This window comes from Strigops habroptila, chromosome 1 (assembly GCF_004027225.2).
Source record: "Strigops habroptila isolate Jane chromosome 1, bStrHab1.2.pri, whole genome shotgun sequence".
Taxonomy (NCBI): Eukaryota; Metazoa; Chordata; class Aves; order Psittaciformes; family Psittacidae; genus Strigops; species Strigops habroptila.
The window spans coordinates 47,526,906-47,546,093 of NC_044277.2; the positions used below are offsets into that span (position 1 = coordinate 47,526,906).

The 19,188-nt window shown below is 37.5% G+C and overlaps 1 protein-coding gene across 2 annotated transcripts; it reads right to left on the reverse strand.

Moving 5' to 3' along the window:
• Window positions 1-1,333: 1,333 nt before the first annotated feature.
• IMPACT (impact RWD domain protein) lies at window positions 1,334-18,712 on the reverse strand. Of its 2 annotated transcripts, none has more exons than XM_030504027.1 (11): window positions 18,607-18,712; window positions 17,789-17,917; window positions 17,005-17,057; window positions 15,972-16,034; window positions 13,920-14,005; window positions 12,272-12,400; window positions 11,882-11,976; window positions 8,319-8,392; window positions 6,477-6,567; window positions 3,167-3,301; window positions 1,334-1,532 (listed from the first exon to the last, which is right to left on the reverse strand). In XM_030504027.1, exons 1-11 carry the CDS (start codon window positions 18,670-18,672, stop codon window positions 1,461-1,463), a joined length of 993 nt encoding a protein of 330 aa, XP_030359887.1. In that variant the 5' UTR covers window positions 18,673-18,712; the 3' UTR covers window positions 1,334-1,460. The 2 variants fall into 2 exon arrangements, with proteins under 2 accessions (XP_030359887.1, XP_030359876.1); XM_030504016.1 differs by having other exon boundaries at window positions 11,882-11,979.
• Window positions 18,713-19,188: the final 476 nt, after the last annotated feature.

Genomic DNA, 19,188 nt, shown 5'->3' on the forward strand with positions numbered 1-19,188 from the left:
TGCAAAAGAGCTTTACTATGCAGACAAGGTAATGTAACTGTGTAAAATTGTTTCAATAAATCAATGCAGGACCTATCTGCCAGTAAATCAGTGGGGTTTTTTAATTGGGTTTGGGTTTTTTTAACCACGTATTTTAGTGGTACTTTTGAAGTTGCTGAAATTGTTTAGGACTACGTCTGCTGCTGTATCAAACTCTGGTGTAGTTACTTTGGTTAGATAAAGTTTGCCTTGGGAAAGGTTTTCTGGGGTACCCATGCTGGAGAACTACAATGAACAGTTCAGTGTAAGAACATACTGGAAAAATATTTATCATGAAGTAGTGGTCAAATAAGCTATTCCTACAAATACACCTTTAAACTATGTAAGTGCCACTAGAGAAACATCATTAGAAATAGTCACAACCCTAACATTACTATATAAGCAAAGTAGATGAGGTGTAGCTGATCTAGGAAACCACCTGTGACTCAACTAGTGATTAATGGATCACAAAGTTTAGGCATTAACTTGAGAAAAAAAACCCTAACAAATCATTAAAGTTCATTTTCCCCAAGTAGAAGATACCAAGGGAATGTTAAAAAAAAAAATAATCTAAATGTCATCTAAATAGCAGTGTGACAATTAACTGACCAAAGTAATTTTAATTTTCTTGTTCTGCATTAGAGAGAAGTTTGGAAACTGTTAATGAAAGAGTGGAAAATTCAAGTGTTTGTGATCATACCATTAACACTTGGTTTTTTCCCACTTTATACCAACTGAAGTCACTTCACGAAGTTTACCGATGTTTCCTACTAGCTGTAACAGTCTGATTTCAAAATCCGCATATTCTTCTTTGAAATTATTGCTTCCTTTAACTATACAACACTTAGCCCTCAGCTTTTCAACAGGCTTCTAGATCCTGACAGTCACAGAACGATCCTCAAAGAAATTCTGAAGTGATTTCTTCACATTTCTTAGTTCATCACCCATGTTTAGCCTTTCATATGTCACCAAGCAGGCCCTATCTAGCATGATGAAGTACTGCACAGGCAGGGCCAGGCACCCCAAGGCCATATAGCACTAGGCCACACGCTTCCCTTTCAGGCAGAGAAACTCTAAAACTTTGTAAGTGCCTTCGTCTATGAATGACTCCAGTCTCACCCTCAATACAACAAAGTAGGGCATTCAATTCCTAATTGAGTTTGAACCCAGGAGTGGAGAAGGGGTTGTGATGGGGAAATGGTTCCAGATGTTGCAATGCTCTCATAACAAGGAGCTGAAATGTGTAAGAATACAGAAAACTTGCACCTAAGCTGTACTTCAGAACAGCAGAAGAAATCATGGAACAAGATGAAAATATATCTATAGCTTTATTAAATTCTCTTTTGAATACAAAATATCTGTCGTATCGTATAAGGCAATAACTCCACGTTTTCTTTGTATAAATATGTGCAAAATAGTCCTTTATACTTTTAAAAAATAAATTAGTGTTCTGTTCTCTTCTTGTTGTCCTTCCTTGTCTTTTTGCTCTTTCCTGCTTGTTTAGATGACTCTTCCTGAAATGAAAAACAAACATTTCAAAATTTAAACAACATTCTTATCTACAGTGAGTATTCTCTCAGGGTCACCCATGAGAATTATTTTTAATATGAACAGTGTTCACAGTTCACTGGGATTTATGAAAGTTTTGAGTTGCATAATATTAATCCACTCAGTTTCATTAATTTGTCTGCTTATGTTGCTATTTAGAAATTCAGCCTTCAGCAATGATAAAATATAGACACAGCTATGTCAACACAAGCATATAATGTAAAAATAATCTAAGCCATTTCCACTCTAGGAAGAGGTTACCAATACAGGAATACTTCTACACTATACTGCAGAACTTCTACTGTGGATGTGGCCTTAACAAGAGATAAGACTGTACACCAGTGCATTAAAACTGCTTCTCTAAGTAAAACAAACCTATTGCGGGAGAAAAAAGTCGTGCTGGATCAACAATGTAATGTACAGTGTACTCTGACTGCCAGTTCTGAAAAACAAGACTTTTCTTCAGTAGGCATCCACTGCAAGCACTCCCCAAAATGGTGAAGGAATCTGCCACTACATCTGACAGAACCTGGGACATTTGTTAAAACAGAAAAATAAAAAAAAAATAAAAAAAAAAAGAAATAATTTTTGGTACTAAACCTTTTCATGAGGGTAAATGCTTAAAAATCTTGTTAGTTTCCTTTTATTTTTTGTGAGCAATGCTTTCAAATAAGAGAACATTGATAAACTGTTTAGAAGGTAAATCAGTAAGTATATACAAGCACCTCTAAAACGCAAAAAGTAAATACCTAAAAAGTACAGGGAGGGGAATAGGGAAGAATGCTCAGCTTTCAGCCACAGAAATCTTAGATACTTTCATATGTAAAGGAAAACTGACAGTTGCATACTTTTTCAAGTATTCATTAGTAATTATTTCCTACCGTCTTAAACTTTCTATTGTTAGCAATTACATATGATAGACATACCTAATACACTGTTCTGAGGATGAAGAAATGTTGGAAAAATCGTGAATATTAGATGATTAAATGACCTAAGTCCCTTAAGAAGTAAAATGCCATTTAAAGATATTTGGAACTTTGTCTCCTGAGTTATTTCAGTTCCCTTGAATCATTTTCCCATAATCTTTTCTCTAACAGTTAATGTTACTTTGAATTCTTCTAGTTTAGATTTTTTTTTTTTTTTTTAAAGGTGTCTATCATCTATAATTCTGAAAACTTCTTTGGGTCCAACAAAGCTTTTGATTTTCAAAAAGCCTACTAGTTAAGAGTAATCCCCAAGCTCAGTCTGTCTACACACTAGAACTGGTGGCACAGCAAAGCATGAGGAGCAGCAGCTTTCCATTTTCTGAACACAAAGAAAGAGGCACTTCCCTTTCCCATCCTCCCACAATCCTTTAAATTTGTCTTCTGGATCAATGTCCTCAAATGCTGCTACCCTTCTATTGCAATCTCACACTCACAAACCACGTCGCTAACTGCTTTGGAAGTTCTTTGTGAGTGTTTGCGCTGATTCTATCAGTGCATCAAAGCAATGAGGGGATGACACAGGTAGTATTCCTTTCCTTCTTGCTTCATCTAACAGTGACAATTTACTCAAGTCCATACACAAAATGCCATCATTCTAAGCGGCAGGAACTTACCGCTGAAGGTACATAGTTGTATTCCACAAGTACATTCCTTGCACAGTTGTTTATATGTTTAAAACGATCTGGTCCCAAAAGAATACCTCCATACCAGCGGGACACCACAACTAACACATTGTGGACGTTCAAAATCTGTTTGAAAATAAAAGAAAAAAGGAAGGAAAAAAGTTCTTATTTTTTAATTGAACTTGTTCTACTGTTGATACCAATTTCAGACATATAAGTCATCCACTATCTTACTATTTTAAGAACTTACTGTCAGGTCTGGGTCACACATTATGAGAGGGTAACAAATAATGACAAGTCAGCAGTTGTGTTAAGTTTCCCTCTGAAAGCTCACACCCAAAGATAAATTCAAAGTAAAATGAGTCAATATATCCCTCAGAAAGGGTGCAGAGCTATCTCCTGTGCACTACAGTTGCTTGTCCATGTGTCAAAAGCTTCAGGCACTACTTAAAGGGAAAATTACTGAGTTACAGTTATTATTCTTTGATACGATGGACTATTTATTTCCAGAGAACCTCTGTCACTAAGCAGACTGTCTATCCACATTTTTGGAAGTGTTGGTGGATGAGGCCAATAACAGCCAGGGGAGAGGCATTACACATATGGATGCCTAAAATGCCATACGCTAGTACTGTTGCCATGTGCAGGACTTAGCAACAGCACCTGGATAATACACAAAAACTGCATTTTCCAGGTTTGATTCCTAGTCCCTTACAACCAAGCAGATGCTTTCTGAATTCAAAAAGGCACATATAAAGTTCACACAACATGAAATAATTGTATTAGCAATTAGGACTGAAAGGAACTAAATGACCTTTATATAGCTTTTTTAAGACTGTGAGTAACAAAATCAAGTAGAGAGTTAAACAGGAGTGAAAATTTATTTTACTGCAAGAAACATGGAGGACCTTCGACAGCTTTATTTTTCACATCTAAATGTGATTTCACTAGACTTGAAAATTACCATTCATTCCACCTTGCAGTAATTCCTTTCTCAAGATACCCCCATCAACAGTAAATGCTAGAAACACAGGGAATGCCAACTGACTAGGTTTTGACATCTTTGAGCAACCTGGTCTAGTGGAAGATGTCCCTGCCCATGGCAGGGGGCTTGAAACTAGATGATCTTTAATTAGGTCCCTGTTCACAATAAAACAGGATGCCAAACACGGCTGGCAAAATTTTTAACTCTAAGTTTGAAAGAATTAATCTAAAATACAGGTTCTTGTAACCGGAAAGTGTTATCTTGACTGAAGTGCTAGGTTTATCTGAAACAATATAAGATTTCTGTTGCAAAAGAAGAACTATAAGTACAGCAACAATAAATGTATTAAACCACCTAATTTTCATGCCCATATTGTATGTTGTAAGTGCTTATAACAGAAAAACTACAAGACTTATGAACATATATACATCAGCCATAAACTACTTTAATCTTTTCCACAGGTGAAAACTGCACTTTCCTGATCCCTACAGCAGTACTCCTCCAAAACAAAAACATTCCCAGGAACTAGGATTACAGATTGGGAGAGATGACCCCTATGATTTAGACACATTCACGTTTGATAGGGGAAACTTGATGTCACTTTCTAAACTGGATTTTTATGGAATGTTAAGTGCCTGGACACTTTAAGCCTGACAGCTCTCAAAAGCTTACACTAACACGCTCAGAAAAAGCTGATAAGCTCAGAACAAACTGAAGTACAGTAACTGCAAAGTTGTTTCTTCACATTATTTTCATTCCAATAATGTTGTCACACTTAGCACATATATACCTGCATAAATTACATAACGTAAGTTTTCCTTCCCAAGTTAAGTTTGAATTACTTTGGAAGTTTCAAAAAGTTCTAAATGAAAATTGTCAAAATTTCCATCTTCTTTTTTTTTTCCCAGAAAAAAAGCCTTTGAAATAAAAAAAATAGATTTTTAAAAAGCACTTTAAAACAGTCTCCAGGAATAAGAGTACAACACATGAAGCAATAGAACACGCAAGCAAGCAAAGGACAGGAAAAGAAAACCCCTGTTTGTGACAGGGACATCAATTTAAAAACAAAAGTTAAAGCCAATTCTTAGTGTGCTGCTATAACTAAGTGACTTGAAGTACTGCATAAGATGTACCCAGCTGCCCTCTGCAGTTATGATATTTCATTTATGGTTTTACTAGGGCTCACATCATGCCAGTGAATCAAAATTTATCAATCTCAATTCACATTTAGTAGCAACTTTCTCAAAGGAATATTACTTCGACATTTGAAAACTAAAATATATGTAAATATAAGGGCTAAAGACCCAGAACTGGAACAAAGAAACAGATGAAATTATCAAAACAACTTACATCCTTTGATCCCATTACCTTTGCATTTTAAGCTCCACTCTGCAAGTTCAAATATAAGTGTCTTTTTATTAGAAATATTTGAGGAAACCAAATGAAAGAACTTGTACTGCGTACAGTTCTGGTGTCCTCAACACAAAAAGGACATGGAGCTGTTGGAGCGAGTCCAGAGGAGGGCCACGAGGATGATAAGAGGGCTGGAGCACCTCCCGTATGAAGACAGGCTGAGAGAGTTGGGGCTGTTCAGCCTGGAGAAGAGAAGGCTGTGTGGAGACCTCATAGCAGCCTTCCAGTATCTGAAGGGGGTCTACAAGGATGCTGGGGAGGGACTCTTCCTTAGGGACTGTAGTGGTAGCACAAGGGGTAATGGGTTCAAACTTAAACAGGGGAAGTTTAGACTAGATATAAGGAAGAAGTTCTTTACAGTGAGGGTGGTGAAGCACTGGAATGGGTTGCCCAGGGAGGTTGTGGATGCTCCATCCCTGGCGGTGTTCAAGGCCAGGCTGGACAGAGCCTTGGACCACGTGGTTTAGGGCAAGGTGTCCCTGTCCATGGCAGGGGGGTTGGAACTAGATGATCTTAAGGTCCTTTCCAACCCTTACGATTCTATGATTCTATGATTCTATGAAAGGCTGTGCATAGGTCAGCTCTCACGTTCTGTCAGTCAGCTTCTTCCAGTCTTCATTTTGTATATATCTTACACCACACAGTAAGCACAGGAATCAAAACTTACTTATCTTTTAAACCATTCAAACTATTACTACCACCTAAGAAACACTACTTGTTTCTATGATCCAAGACTTGGAAATGCAACAGGCTGTGTTTTTTCTTTCACTTTTGAGAAAGAAATCATCTATTTGTCTACGAGCACAACAATAATTAAAATAATCTTATACAAGTTTATTTACATTGTAGTGGTTTTTAAAATCTGGTCAGGACTTCCAGAAATGAAAGATTAATTTCTGTAACCTGCATAAGGTGAAGAAGGCGTCCACCTGCTGCTGTCTCCCCATCATCTTCACAATCCTGTAAGAATGTCTGCTTATCTTCACAGTATATCCTTTAAAAAAAAAAAGGGGGGGGGGGGAATTAACATAAAATAGATTAAAAAGATTGTCAATCAACTAAATAACATTTTGGCATGATTAATGATGTATCAGAGACGATGAGAGTGGTGAGACACTGGCACAGGTTGCCCAGAGGAGCTGTGGCTGCCCCATCCCTGACAGTGTTCAAGGTCAGGTTGGACAGGGCTCAGAGCAACCTGGTCTAGTGGAAGGTGTCCCCGCCCATGGCAGGGGGCTTGGAACTGGATGACCTTCAAGGTCCCTTCCAACTCCAACCATTCTATAATTCTATGATCTTTCACACACGTGTATCAATTCTACTTCTCTACTAAGGCCACTTATATGAAAACAGGATGAAGCTTAGGGTAAACCACAAATACCCACCTGTACAGCAGAACAAGTTTTGAGAAGCCTTTATTTAGACTTTAGCTACTTCACATTTACAATGGTAATGACTCTGGAGTTAAGTTCCTAATCAGAAAAATCCTTAGGTTTTTAGCCTAATAATTACATCTAGCTGAAACCAACTCTGTCAGATAAAGGTTCAAATTATGATACACACGAATAAATTGGAAGAACTTGGACAAAAGCATTACAAATAATTAGTCAGGTCTACATTTCAGCAGCAGTGCGAAACTATTACTGAAATTCACCTTTAGATTCTCCATGCCATCTCCTTCCTCAGGGGGCACCCCAGGAAATTTCGGGTGAGCAGGACAGCTGCTCAGGTCTAATTTTCCAGAAGTAATGCTCTGAGGTCTGCTGTTTGCTACCAATTAATTTCCTAACTTCCAAACTTAGTTAATACATATGTGAGACAATGACAAAGAGGCTTTCAATGAGAAAGAGATACTAAATGACAAATATGAAGCAAAGGTTCTGTTGCTTTTTTGAAGTTTATTTAGATAGTATGAGTGAAAGAAGCCAGATAATAACCAGCAACAACAAAATTCCTTCTTTTTGAAAACCTTTTATTTAGGTAGATTTTTTGGTAAAGTAAGCTTTCACTTGCTCTCGTTTCATCTTTCATTAGGATCATGCCAGGATGTGAATGAATGGATCAGTCTATAAGTGCTTTTTTAGATGACTGGTTCCTCCAGTAATGAAAGGGGCTCCTTTTACTGTCATTTACATTCCTAAGAAAACTTACATCACTATCTGTACTGAGACCAATTAATTTCACGTAAGCTGTGCTCACAAAAGTTGCCAGAGACAGACCACTACCAAACTAATATTTACCTGTTTCTCATTTTCCCTGAAGTTTCCTGTATTTCAGCTGAAATTTCGTATGCCAGATGTCTGCATCAGGCTTCATGATTCAACTCTTATTGCAACTAAAAATTTTAAGCTATTTCTAAATATAAGGTTGGGGGGAAAAGAAGTTACTTCACCCATGTAAAAACACATTTAGTTCAAGATGCTCTAGCACTTCCATATTCACACATACTATGCAAAATATAAAAACACATGTTCAAATCCACTTTTAGTCTTTTTTTTTCACTAATGCTGCTTTACCATCTTAATGTATTTACTTCTGTATGTTTAACTTTCTCGACCTCAAATTAAAAACAAAGCCTAAAACTTTTATCCTACAAATAAGAAACCCACTCCCATAAAGATTTAATAGCAAGGAATTCTTTGATGGATTCATCTTTCCTCATGTTCTTCACTCCTTTATCAAAGAATGCCAAAAAAAAAAAAACAAACCAGCCCCCATAAAACCAAACCACTCTTCATCTCTCACCTGTATGCATATATGTTGTGGGTAGCACTTGCAATTTTCTTATTCTCATATAATTTTTCAAGAACTCTCTTTACCTTTAAAAAAATAGAAATAAGATTCTTTTTAGAATGGGGATTTCATCCACACCATCTCATCTCTATGATTCTGTGATTATCACTGCTAAACAAGTAATCTCCTCCTTAATACTAAAAAGAAACACTTTTACACTTCAACATAAAATGTATTAAATGTTCAGTGTTGAAACTCAAGAAGCAGCTTCTCAGTATCCTATTGCTAGTTTCCAATCATTTTTCTGTGATACTGAAAACATTTGTTCCTTGAATTCATAGAATCATAGAATCACAGAACAGTTTGGGTTGGAAGGGACCTTCAAAGGTCATCTAGTCCAATCCCCCCTGCAATGGGCAGGGACATCTTCAACTAGATCAGGTTGCCTAGAAACACACCCAGCCTGGTCTTGAGTGTCTCCAGGGATGGTGCACCCACCACCTCCCTGGGCCAGTATTTTACCATCTTCATTGTAAAGAATTTTCTCCTCACATCCAGCCTGAATCTCCCCTCTTTTAGTTTAAAACCATCATCCCTCGTCCCATCATAACAGCCCCAGCTAAAAAGTCTCTCGCAATCTTTCTCATAGGCCCTTTTTGCTGAAGATGTAGAAGTGTCAAATCGCTTTATTAAACAAGACACAGTTAGATCTAAAAAACATAAAACATTTTTAATCAGCATGAAGTATCAATTACACCTGCTGAACTTTTTCTCAACTATAACACTAAGCCGTAAGCCGGAATATAACACAACTGCTTTCACCTATTTCATGAAAACGTGACATTTAGAAAGCTCTACTACATTTTGAGTTTCTCCTTTTTCCTCAAACATTTCTTTTCCCCAGAGTTTCTGTTTCACAAAAAGAATAATTATTTTAACAAAGTTCTATTATGGGTCTGAAAGAGTATTTCCCAGAAACCAGATATTCCCACCATGTCCATCCATCTTCTCTTAAGAAGTACAAATTCAAAACATTTATCAATATTAGTTCAACTTTTGTTTCTAATTAAACAAGCTAGCAATTGTTCAACCCTTTCCAATTTGGTCTAGCAAAAGGGAAAGCTTTGATTAAGACACTTTAGTGCACAATACAAAATCAATATCACTGGGCAAAACATCACTGAAGTTGAGAAAGCTTGGGAAAACATGCTTGGTGAAAAAATTGCCTTGCACTCCAGGGAAAAATGTCTCTGAGGAGCAATCAATATACATATTTAATACCTGTCTTAGCTATACTGTGCTATTTGCAATTGTTAGGGCAAAAATTCACAAATTCACAATTACAAAAATCACCTTAGATATAGGATACCTCTATGAAAAAACTGTTATTAACAGAGAATGTTGCTTCAGACACCTGTTTTTTCCTTCCCCCCTCCCCTCCCCCAAAGAGGAATATTGAATAAAGGCAACATGTATTACTTAATACACTTTCATAAAAACATTTCAATACATGGATTTAGGGTAAAAAGCATATGAAATGATCATCACTTTTGACGTTACTTATTTGTCACCTACCAGGCTCCTAAAAACATACCTTAATGATTCATTCTGTGTATTATCAATGAACCTCCAAAACAGGCATCCCACAGCTAAGCAATAGTTTATCCTTTTTCCCATTGTAGCTACCAAGCCTTTTCTTTTTTCCTCCTGTTGCCCTCTCTATTATTCCTGCTTTAGGAAATTAAGGCATGCAATTCTTTACATGTCAATGAGGCACCTGCTCATAAAAGATGTAAGATGCTTAAACAACAGACCAGTTCTTAGTCTCATCTTACTAAATCAATGTCAAGTCCAAGAACCACATAGATTTTAAATGTCAGAATAAGCCAAACTGAGACAAGGAAAAGCAATGGTACCAAATTATAGCCTGCTACCTGAAATATGCCTATCACTTTCTGTTGAACTCTAGCTAAGGTATCCAACCTACCACTTAAAACTTCTGCAGCAGGTGGTCTTCTGATGCAATACCACCATCTCAAAAGTTCTCCATGAAGGATGCAGGGAACTAAAGACCAACAAGTCTTATGTCCATACTAGGCAAGCTAATGAGGGGGAAGCAAAACCCCAAAAAACCAGAGACAGCTTAAAATGTTACAGCTTTCGTATAGAGAAATATACCTCAAAGCCCTGTCAATCTGTTAATATTCTTTCAGGAACACTGAACACGTAGTAGATCTAGCTTACCTGGAATTTCAAAATGCATTTGACAAGATCCCTTACCAAAAATCCTTAAAATAAGAGCTAGAATTGTATAAAAGGAAAGAGAAAAATCCTCTCAAGGTTTAACTCTCAGTTGATGACAAGAAAATAGGAGATCAGTACTTACCCCACTAAATAGGGATCACCAAAGAAGACTGATGTTAATAAATGCGAATTGATGTACAAAGTGACTTCAAACTAGTTACTAGCATTTGCAAAAAGAGATCTTGGAGTTTTAAAAGACACTTCTATGAAAACACCAGCTCAGCGCTCAGTAGAGGTCAAAAAAGTAAACTGAAAGGTATTACTAAGGAAAGAAGGTGGAAAACAGAAAAACTCTTCAGGCCACTATAAGTCCTTGGAGTGACTGCATCTTCAGTGCCATGTATAGTTCTATTCTGCATCTCAAAGTTACAGCATACATTATATGTACCAAAAGATACTGGGGGTCTTCAGCCCAGAAAAACAGAAAACTAAAGTCTATTAAAATTGATGAATGTCTATAAAGTCCAACTGCATAGAGAAAGTAGAGAGGTGCAACAAAGTTTTGAGTGACAGATCACAGCGAACACAGGAAGGCATATTTTCATACAATGCTGTGGATTCTGAAAGTTAGTTCTGGCGCAAAAAGCAATGGGACAAATTCCACAAAGGATAAAAAACAAGAAAACAAACAGTAATATCAAACACAAGGATACTTTCTTTACCTTGTGTTAAAGAGAGGGAAAGCATGATGAGGGGAAGCATGATGAGAAAGAAAATGTAGCTGTCTTTTCTAGCACTCTGTCTAGGTCTACATTCACCAATGATTCCAGTAAGAGACAGGAATTAGTGCAGACATTTTTCCTAGTTGTAGGCAAATATAACTCTAGAAGCATGCTTACCCCTCTCACTCAGGTCTCAATAAAGACTTACTTACGCAGTATCCAAGTGTATATTTCAATATACTTCCTTTCTGAAGGAGGGGAAAAATTTTATAAACTCATTTTAATTCATTTTCCAAGTAGCACATGGTAGACTCAGTAGTTTCCAAGTATCTTACAATAAACTTGCCAACATCCAAAAGTCAGATTTTGATGTTCTTATTTTCTTACATCTAATGTACCTAATAGTAAAGAATAGCAGGATGCACTGCAGAGCTGATATTTAGAGCTATTTATCTGACACTGATGGCAAGAAACTGATGGCCACTCAGACAATATTAGCACAGGAAGATGCGAAGACAGACTGACATATTTGGCTAATCCCAAGTATTTCAGTAATACTTTGTCAAGCTCAAAATACAGACAGAAAGAGTAGTATTGATTTCTACTAACTTGTCTTGGTGTCACCACAGGAGCCAGATGTGCCTGGAAAGTACTCCTTCGATCTGTAATTGGGTTTCCGTGATGTATAGGTGGCAGTTCTTCATCTACTGATCACAAATAAGGAAGTGTTTGTTTTCTTTTAAGAGTACTGAAAAGATGTATATGGTTACATAAGTAAAGAATGTCTCAACTTTAAAAAGGGGATTTGTTAAGTGAAGTACACAAGATGATATACAGAACCACCAAAAATTATGCTGTTTTTTTTCTTAGAATTGTTTTTAATCCTTATTATAATTTTAATGTTACTAATTTTAGTCAAAAGCTGCGTAGAAAACCAGAATTTTAAGGCCTCTCTCTTCTAAATTATTCATCAGAATTAACAAGGGCATATTTTTTTACCTTCTTGACTTTCAGATGTAATGTAATTTAACATTTTAATTGGATCTTCATGAATGGGCTGACAGCCTAGGGCAAAATCATCTCCACCATCTTCATCAACTTCTTCACTGGTTTTCTTAATATCTGGTTCTATTAAGATACAAGTAGTAGAACTTATTACACAGAAGTAGTAGAATTTATTACACGTTTTTTGTGAGACAAGTAAGACAAAAATTCAAACTCTTTTTCCCAAAATCTCTGGCTTTTCAGTTCAAATCAATTTGCCATTAAAAAATTATGAAGCACTGAATAGTAATTTCATTACAACAAACCCAAAAATTCTGAATTTAGAGTCCAAAATAAACTGATGTTTCACAAGAACTCCAGTCACTTATTGGTCATCTGCAGAAAAATGTAGAGCTGTTGTTCAGTGCTACTTCATGAGGTTATAAAATCATTGTTTGAAATATCTCTCTGGACATGCTTCAAGCACTTTATGATTCCCAAAATGCTATTTTCCTTCACACATACAATATACAAAAAATAACAGTCAATAGCAAAAGAGTAAATATCACACAAAATTTGTGCTCTGGTGACTGGATTTATAGGGTATCTACCATAGAGACAAGTTAATCTATATCACAAGCTGATTTCCTATTTAGAGTGCCTATGATGTGCTGTTGATGCAGTTTTTGTAACAGCGGTGATTTCCATAAAAAAAGCAGAGGGGTGATACTGCATGTTCAAAAAGCCTAGAAAAATCATGAGATGTATTAAGTAGAAGCCACAAGATTGCTGCCAAAATACACAAACTTCCAATATTGTCCGTAAAATTTTCACTTCTCAGTATCCACTCCTTTAAGTCATGTCAATGAAAAATGACGTTTTAAATGCCTGTGATGTAGCAACAAAATGCAGTTTATTGAAAACCAGACCTTATCATGAAGCAGAACTGATTTTTTTTCCCCCCCTCTTCAGTCTCTCATTCCTCACAGGACTGAGGTAACACCCATGACACAGAAAAATACTTCTATTTCCTTTTGTCACAAGTGCATGCATGCGTGGCACTCATGCATTTCACAGCAATTTAGCATTTTAATGCACAAACCCCAAACAAAAATAAACCCCACCACTTTCTGAAAGAACAACTGTGAATTTAAACAAACTCTATCACAGTAACAGCAGAAGAATCACTGCAACTCTAATGATGATGTACTTCTCATCCCAATATAGTAAAATTCAATTAAGATGGAATACTTGGTCATTTGTTTGAATATTCCACTGAAGTTTATCTTCTCTTGAGGCTAATCCAAATCCTCCAAGAGTGCACTCAACAACAGAAATTACTGACATGAATAATTCCTTTGCAGAACAGAGGACAATGCATAATGTACCTGTGTGCAGCACTCTGCTTTCATATAAGTAATTCAATTCCCAGACAACTAAGGACCTTGTTCTAGTTCACCGAGGCCACTCCCTGTTAGTCCCTACTGCTTTTTAAAAAGGGAAGCTATCACCGTAAAACAACAAGCCATGACACTGGAGACTGTTGTTTTCTGTTATTTAGATCCAATACAAAACTGGGCATAAGGCTTTAACTTGCAACGAAATCTTACTTTGCAGTTTAACAAGACGTAAACTGAAAAAACCTATGTGTTTTCCGAAGTACCTGGATCTGATGACTGTGCCTTTTCAATCAGAACTTCTCGTATCTTCTCCACCCATAAATAAAGTATACTTTCACCAAGGTTCTGTCTGGAAGTTAAAATTCACAGTGAATGAAAATCATTTTTGTGGATTTCACTTGGAAAGAACACCAAAAAACATACACGTTTCAGACATATAGAAATATAACATTATAATCTAGTGAGATACAGAGCTTAGGCTTGTGGAAAGTTCTGTCTCAGTAGTTCACTAGGTGAAACACATGATATCTGCATAATTATATATTTTTTAATTTATTTTTTTTACATTTAAAGCATCAATGCTGAAGGAAAACAGGCAACTGACAGAAACTTTCTGTCCATTAAGGAAAGGGAAAGGAACTGTGTAAAAAAAAATAAGATGGACAGTCCTCAGTATTTTGAAAAGAATACTAAGCTAGGATTGTCTATCCTTAGATCTTCCTCTGGATCTCTTTCTCTACTTTTAGTATGTATGCCAGTGGTGAGCTCCTTCAGCTGCTCTGTGGACTCTTTCCCCTCATGTTTGGGAGGGGGCTCATTTTTGGAATAGCCTCCTCCCAAACTTCCCTTCCTTTCTTCTCTTACTCCTCTTCCCTCTCAAGCAGTCAGTGCACACAGAGCAGAGGTTGTTTTGTTGAGGTTGGACTATGACAGTAGGTCAGTGGCAGTAGACACAGTCGAGCATCGGACTAATACGTTATAGTATGGGTAACAAGCAGTCCTATAGGACAGGGAGGTAAAGATTTAGGTCTAGGAGTCTTTAGTCAAAGGGCACAGTCTGTCTTAAGGTCCTGAGGGAAGATGGGATGGACATATCTTTTATGTGCATATTCAGAGATAAGAAATGCTGCCTTAATGTGCAGCAGGACCCAAACATCTCAAAATATATTTAAAATGGTATCCAAACATCCCAAAATATGTTTAAAATGGTATCCTGAAAAGTTGTCTTCATATTTTAATATGTTTATGAACTATGCATGTTTGTCTCAAAAACAAAACTAAAGATTTAGGGCTGTAGGTAACTCTTCGTTTCTCATTAATTTTATTCTTACTGCCACCCTCTGGGACACCACACAAGCACATATCAGTGACAAAATTACCATAGAGCTTTTCACTTAAAATCCTTGTGCATTTTTAACACTTCAAATTCAATTCTACTTGCTTAAATTCTCTGTTGTTTGAAAAGAAACCTAGCTAATCAATGTAATGAGTAATTACACTAAAAAAAAAAAACGTGCAAGCCAAGTGCTCTCTTTTTTATGGCATTAAAAAACATTTCTTATGCAAGACATTCACTATTTTGGGCAGTCATGAGAGTCACGTTGCTTTCTTACAACGTATTTTCATTTCCTTTAGTTTATATTATCTTTGGGATCTGAAAGAATTAAATAAACCATATAAAATTCGTAAATTTACTACCCCAATTTCACCAGAATTCAGAACTATGTAATTTGAGTACTTCTAAATGTTCTGTTTATTCTCATGCATTCATTATGTATTGTTGTTAGCTGCACACTGTGATTATAAACAGCCCGCTATGTTACAGATTCTAATTAATAGATTCTACATGAGTTTAATTTGTTTGAAAACCTACTCATCCCTTAGCTATCTTTAAAGAAAAACTGGTTTGCCACTTACACTCTAAGACACGAACATCCTGCAGTTTAACTTTCAAATGCAAAATAGATACAAGAATCTTATACTTCACAGCACCAATTCATAAGCAATCTCACAGATTCTAAAGGGAGTCTATTCTATTAGGAGTCAAAATGAAGACTTCTATCCTTATAGAACATCAGGTCTAAAGAATATAAATTTGTCAGAGTTTAACACAATTTGTTCTTGCAAAATGCTTAGTAAGTACACAGCATCTTTAAATGTTAGATTTATAAAATAAACTTGCTGGTTTATAGCTATTGCAGCAATCACTTCACAAACACTAGTTCAGGCAGGTACTTTAAAAGCATACATTGAACAGGGCATGAAATTGAAAATACATTGTCTCCTGTCGCTATATTCCACAGTCTCTAACTTACATATATATTTCTTCCAAGCTATTTGCTAGTTCCATATAATCTTGTCCTCGAAGCCAAGGGGCACTAGAATGAAAACAGATACAATGAAAATTGTGCCTATACATCGATTCCAACATCTCAACATTAATTTTAAAGTATGATAAACACCTCAAAAAAACCCCATTGCCAATTATTGCCACTTCACAAGTTTCCAGTTGCAAACATCTTGGTAAAAGCATGATCATCCAGTTCTCCTTCAAGACTCCTTGTTTGGGCTGCCTTTTCTTTCTTCAGATGAAAAAGCTGGACTCATTTTTCATGGTAGGCCATTATGACTCCAGAGTCACTTTTCGTATTATTAGTTTACATTTTCCAAATCCTTCAGCACCATAGAATGTATTATATTTAGAATGTCCCTTCAGATCCATATCCTCCTGGTCTCATGTTGAACTATAAACTTTGCCTTAAGTTTACCAGCACTATTTTGTATTGCCTTGTCAATACTGATGACCAAAACTCAGCAGACATGCTGTGTGTCACGTCCTGCAGGTCGTTCTGTCAGCCACGTCAGGGACTTGGCTTACACGTCTCCATTCCCATCCCATTTACATGTCAGGAGAGGAGGAGAGAACAGGGAAGGAAAACAGGAAAATGGCACATGGCATGGCTCCATCCCAACAAGAGTCAGTGCTCAGATGAAAAGCATGTCTTACAGTCTGAAACAAGGACACAAACAAGAGGGGTATACACAAGGAAGCGATGAGACATCACTCTAACACAACAGGCAGCAGCCACCATACCTCCACAGTCCAATTGCTGCCTTGCCACAGAATAACGCTGCAAGGATTAGAGATGAGGGAAGAGAGCAACCTGTCACAGGGAGCTCCATAAGATTAGCTCAGGAGAAAGAACAGAACATTTTTGCTGGAAATATCCCTTCATCTCCACTATACTTAAATTCAAGGAGTCATCTTAACTTCGATTTACACTGTAAGCAACTAAAAGTGGTAACTCAGATAAGAAATACAAATGTTTGAAAGAAAACTTCACTTACTTTAGTTGATAAATAGGTGGCTCTGCAGTTGGATATCCTGGCGGCAAAATCACCTGAAAAAAATTCGAGATAAGTATTCACTGGACTACTCTCAGCTAGCTGAGCTTTACTGATAAGACTCCGAGGTCGAGCACCAGGACTACAACTAGTGTTACAAATCAAGAAAATAGTTGGTTATGTTGTTGCAAAATGACAAGAAAACCTGAATATCTATATTTGGGATTCCAGCAATGGTAATGCATACAGACACTTTTGTGGATCAAGTGCCATGCAAAATAAAGTGCAGAAGAAATTTGAAAGGAGCTGCACATATGGTTACTGGACTTCTTTAAGTGGCACTGCACTTTGGCATTTCTTCTACTAAGTAAACTTACTGCTTTCAGTTCTGTAAACATAAAGTAGCAAGTTACTCAATTCAGTTGATCCAAATTTTCTTTTGCCTCCATGCTTTCCATAAAGTAAATCTAGAAGCAACTGCAGCAGATTCACTGAGATGTCCTACACAAAGTCAATATAAAAAATATTTTAGAAATTAGTCTTAGGAAAAAAACTCTCAAATTCATTTTTGTGAGGTGTAGAATAAGGATATATAACTACTAAAAAAATATCACAAGCACATTAATGTGTTACAGGAGCAATCACTGAGATCTATCACAGATTCCACCCAAGAGCTCCTTAACACATCTGAACAGATAATGAATCCTGTTTAAAAGGGTTTCATGCAGGCACAAGACTTTGCCTGCATCAGTCAAATTCTGTGGCAAACTCCTTAACACCACTTTACCTGCAGACAGAGGGTCCATTTTGGTTGATCCAGGCAATCACTAATCTTAATGCAATAGATTTTTTCATCTTCATCAACAACACACCAGTCTTCACCATATATGGATGAAAGGGCTTCAATTTCATCAATCTAGAAAAAAGCATTATGCAAAAAATAAATAACCTCTCCCAAAGCCCACAGCCGTGTGTGCCAATCGCAGTTTTAAGTCTCGCTCTTCTACAGCTTATTTACAGACATGACAAGATTTATTACACCAGAAGGCCATAAATACTGTGGATCCAGTCCTGACTCATAGCAAAACTTACCTTTGCTCAGTTTTTTCGTACACACAACAGATTTTTACATTTCTATGGATAATCCTGTACTTCTCAGCAATGACAAGGTGAGCAAAGCAAGCTGGATCAGCTACAACCCATCCCTTCAGCTCCCAACCAGTGCTGCTCCTGGCTGGGTCAGCCCCCTAAGGCGGAACGCCCCAAGGCCCTAGTATGAGCTCTTACTGAGTAAGAGTGAATAAAGTTATCCAGCAAATTCCCACAGAAACCAGAGAGCCGCTTTCCACCTGGAAATTAAACACCTGGAATGGGTCTTCAATGCAAATGTGTGGTCACCCGGTGGTGCTGAGCAAAGACAATCCCGCTGCCGCTCGGACAGCACCGCGGCCCCCGGGCACGGAGCTCCTCACACGGCCAGGGCTCACCAGAAGCCACCGGAATCCACCGCTTTCCAGGCGGCGCTCACACTGCCCGCCCGAGGATGCCGCGACACGGCAGGACCCGCGCTCCCCCCCGCAGCCCTGTCACCCTACTGCCGCTCACTTGTTGCTGGGCCGTCTCCGTGTCACTCGCCGCCATCGGTACCTGACGGGAGGAAAGAAAAAGCATGCGCCGAGGGAGGAGGTTGCGCAGTGGTGGCAGTGAAGCTGCCGCCCCTTTGTTCCGCCAGCACACCCTGCCCGGCTCCGTGCGCCGGCTTCTGGTGTATATAGTTATAGAAATGTAGTTCATTTATTTAACATTGACATTCATTTCTTTAACATTAATGCTACAGAGAATTTGCCAACAATGAAGTCAGTCATCCTGAGTGTAGTGGTGGTGTGATAATCACCCTTATTTATACTCACGCTGTTGCAAAGATGGGCACAATACTATGTGCTGGTGAAGTAACATGTTACCTTACATTGCAGGAAGGAAGATTCAGATAATTAAGAGGAAAAGCTAAGCAGTGAGGTCGTTATTGGGCCATCATCACTGCAAGGTCTAAAAGAGGTTAGGCCTGGAGAAAGCTCATCTTGTCTTGGGGCAAGAACATGGGATAGATTGCTGTGAAAGCAGCAATTCCTAGAATGTTTATGTGAATGTATTCTTAGGCTTATAGTTCTATTGGAAATTAGATTACTA

Excerpts from the sequence above, each read along its gene's own strand:
- IMPACT (XM_030504016.1), bottom strand. The coding sequence starts at position 18,672 with ATGCTTTTTCTTTCCTCCCGTCAGGTACCGATGGCGGCGAGTGACACG. Across the intron at positions 17,058-17,788 it reads AATGGACCCTCTGTCTGCAG|GTGATTTTGCCGCCAGGATA; the intron begins GTAAAGTGGTGT and ends AATTTTTTTCAG. Across the intron at positions 14,006-15,971 it reads AGCTTGGAAGAAATATATAT|ACAGAACCTTGGTGAAAGTA; the intron begins GTAAGTTAGAGA and ends TTTAACTTCCAG.